Genomic DNA, 3,646 nt, shown 5'->3' on the forward strand with positions numbered 1-3,646 from the left:
TCCAGGGAGCAAGTCTGCAGAGCAGCCCTCCTGGCCGTAGACTGCGGTACCCAGTGGGAACATGGGATGAGGAGAGTGAGGTGCCTTCCTGTAGCACTTCTGCTCTGAGCAGAGGCTCGTGCATCACCTGGCAATCCTGGAGTTACGTGGCTTTCCAGGGATGAGCTAGGAATCCACTAGTGAGAAGGTGCCAAGTCCAATGTGGAAAGGACCGGGTTTTGCTGTAGCCTAGTCCTCATCTTGGGGCACCTCTCTGACAAGCTACTGCTGCTTTTGCTGTCTGTTTGCTTGCACAGAGCGAACATGTCAGTTTATGGGAATTTTCTTTGCTATTTATCTTAAAGTTCTGATCAGGGTTGGCTCCTGACTTTATCTGCAGAGCTCTTTGGCCAGAGGAAAACACTGAGGTCAAAATCTTGTTGATATTTTGAGAAGCAACTGCTGTATCTGCATAGTAATATTCAGAATTGATGTCCCTCCCTCACACTTTGATTTTAACCAACTTCCAAACTAGCGATTGTTTTGAGGCCAGAAGTGGGAGATATATTTTCTATCTGTTTACCGGGGGGTTCGCACCCCTTGGCTCCCTCCCCACCTCGCAGGACTGATCTCACACCTGATGCAGCCCAGCAGTTCCTGTTTCCTCTGGCCTGTTTTCCACCTGGTTTCCCTGAGACTGGTGCCTGGGAGGAACCTGGGCAAGGCATCACCTTCTGCATGTTAAAGAGCCTTTTGTTTCCCAGCTCTGTGCTGGAGTACGGAGGTTTATGGGTTATCTCTAGAAATCTAGGCTTGAAATACTTGACAGATGCCAGCTGTGAATGGTTGTAGATTCAAATGAGAGTGTCAGACACGATGGCAGTTTAATTAAAATAGAAATACTCTGAGGGTTTTTTTATTCCCGCCACCCTTCCCCTTCTCTCTTCCCACAGGAACTGGGCCAGGATTGCTCCTCGCTCCATGAAACCATGCTGCTGCTGCTAACATCCTCTGCTCTGCGCTGCAGGAGGGAAGAGGGGAGAAAGGGGTGCTCCGTGCCATGGCTGGAGCACTGCCAGGGGCTCAATCCAGGTCCCCCGAGGCCCCCATTTGTCCAAGCCTGTCTCCCCACCACACTGCTCCCAGACACTCTGCAGAACTTTACCCACGCTGCTTTGAAATGTCCCCAACCACAAATTGGTCACTACCGCCTGCTCTCTGTGCCAGTTCAACCTCTGCAGGAAACTGGCCCAGAGTCCTTTGTCACAGGGGAAAGCGCCACAGCCCCAAACTTGCTGAAAAGGCACAGAGAAGGCTTCGAGATGCTTTCAAGTTGTTCTTCCAAGAGCTGAAGGAAGCCTTGTTGCCTAACAAACAAGCCCCCAATTAAGGGGCTGCTCCTCTGGGCCAGCGGGGGATGCTGGTTATTCGCACTGCATTCATGGACTGTAAGGCAGAAGGATGAAAGAAGAAAACGTTCCCTTACTATACCTCTATTCATCAGTACTTTGGTGGGTTGGAGACTGAGACTCATCCATAGTGGGTGAGTTGTCTGTTGCTTCTCTGAACAAAGGAGAGCAAAAAAGGAGGAAAGAGGAGAGAGGAAATGTTAAAGAAAAGAAGTGACACAGACATTGTTACGAGCTTATTAATCCAGTGGGGAAACAAGTTGATGAATCATCCTTAGAAAAAGTTAGTGACACAAAAACATGTTGGGGAGAACTGTCAATCTTCCGAGTCGTGCTGGGAGGGCACAGCCTGCTGCTGCAGTGGGGGAGTTTGTGTTGGGCACCGAATGGCAAACTTTATCTGCTCCTCCTGTAACACCTTGGGTGTTATGCTCAGGCATGAAATAAATCCTGATTTGTCTCCAATTCTTTGTGCACTAGTTGTTGGTGCACAGCCCAAGCTATAAATCTAGATAACTTCACTTTCACCAGCTGAGAATTTGGCTTGATGGATTTTTGCTGTGAGAGACAGGGTGCAGGAATTTTCTTGAATGGAAAAATAAGAGAAGGGGGGATTTTTCCAAACAGATTTCTCAGCTGGCTGCTCACCAGTTTTACTTCTGATCATCATGGAGATATTTAGAGGAATTAGGATTGGGATGGAGACTGAGACTGATTTGAGTCCAGACTCAAACCCTTAATAGTGGAAATTTCAGTGTACAGTTAAGATAGCTGCCATTTTGCCTATCTTGCGATCCCTTGGCTTTTTGTTAAATGAGAGCAGGAAAATTCTCCTGTTCCAAAGCTGGAAGCACATGCAAAGACCATGTGAGGCTGGATGTCAAATGTGTGAATTTAAAATCCAAGGTAGGCCTACGGGGGTTGTGGTTATGGTTCTCCTCATCTCCATTTTAAAGTGCAGTCATGAGCAGTGCTGGAGTAAAACCAGAGGCCAAACTTGGTCATAGGTGACCAGAAGAAATTAAAGAGCATGAGATTTTCCAGTGGCTGCACAGTGAAATGTTTGCGAAGTTACTGGTCCCAATTCATAGCTCAGGGGATCGTATCTGTTTTCCTACTCCAGGGCCTACGGTATTTTGAGGACTGTAGTCTGAAACGTTCTAGTTGATCTCACCAAACTCAATTTAGATGCAAAAATCCGGGACGTGCTGAGTTAGACGGGATCTGGAAATGATCTTTATTTCATGTGGCGGGACAGAATTACAGGAGATTGCTAGAGAACACCTACAGGAGCTTGCAAAACGCTTTTTGTTTACTCCTGGAACTCCCTGCCTCACAAAGAGGTGCCAAAGAACCCAATTACTATATTTACATGAGTAATGGCTGCCTGCATGTAATGACTCAACTCACGCTTTGGTGAAGCACGTTAAATTAGTGGTAGCTGAAAAAAGACGCATGTAATAGTCATTAAGACACATTGCTAGGGAAAACCTATCAGTAAAATGCAGTTGCTGCGCACACAAATATGGCAGGCACCTAACCTTGCCTTTACAGTGATAATCTCCTCGGTCTGGACAGCCAGTGTGATGGTTTATAAAAACAGATGAGTTATTTCAACATATGAAAAATTGGGGGAAGGAGACTGTCCAAGCAGGAAGAACCTGCAAGGCTTCTTCCCCCGTGGATCTGGCAGTGCTTGGAGCAGCGCTTCTGGGTGCGGATGGCCAGGCCATGTCTTGGCCAGCCTAAACTACAGCTCCGCTGCTATGAGAGCACGGGCGGGAGGCTGGAAATGCTGTGTGGGTACAGGCTATGGAGCACCTGGAGGATGCTCCTCCTCCCTGTGCTCTCCCTTTGTGTGTGTGGAGGTTTTTCTCCCTGGCACTGAGCGAGGTGAATTCTGGAACCCCATCCCATGGCCACTCACCCAGTCTGCCATGCGAGGATGTGGTGGGGACTGCCTGGCGGCGTGGCTGCGAGTTCGCTCGACGGTGTGGAACTCCTCTGGCTGTGAGGTAAGGCAGCTGAAAAACAACCAAAGGGTGGGGAGAAAGAACCGGTGAGGTGTGGGTGCAAGGGTCAGGGTGGTTCAGAAGCATCAGCTGGTTGGACCCGCAGAAACATGTCCGGCAGTGAGTAAACACACAGCCTGGGAGCCAGACCTCACCCTGTTTGTAGATGGCTGTGCCAGAACACAGCACGGGAGCAGCCAGCCTGGTGCTGACGCTGCTGCGTGTCACGGGCTGTGTCCATCCTCA

The 3,646-nt window shown here is 49.0% G+C and overlaps 1 protein-coding gene across 1 annotated transcript in view; it reads right to left on the reverse strand.

Annotated features, from left to right (window-relative positions):
• Positions 1–1,472: 1,472 nt before the first annotated feature.
• Positions 1,473–3,646, reverse strand: part of FRMD4A (FERM domain containing 4A) — a gene marked incomplete at its 5' end in the record, with an annotated part of 32,438 nt that continues 30,264 nt past the window's right edge. Inside the window, 2 exons of the mRNA XM_010079780.1 lie at positions 1,473–1,542; positions 3,316–3,412. Coding sequence (XP_010078082.1) covers positions 1,473–1,542; positions 3,316–3,412 — 167 coding nt within the window. The remainder of the gene's footprint in view (positions 1,543–3,315; positions 3,413–3,646) is intronic.

Source organism: Pterocles gutturalis, unplaced genomic scaffold, assembly GCF_000699245.1.
Source record: "Pterocles gutturalis isolate BGI_N339 unplaced genomic scaffold, ASM69924v1 scaffold24339, whole genome shotgun sequence".
Taxonomy (NCBI): domain Eukaryota; kingdom Metazoa; phylum Chordata; class Aves; order Pterocliformes; family Pteroclidae; genus Pterocles; species Pterocles gutturalis.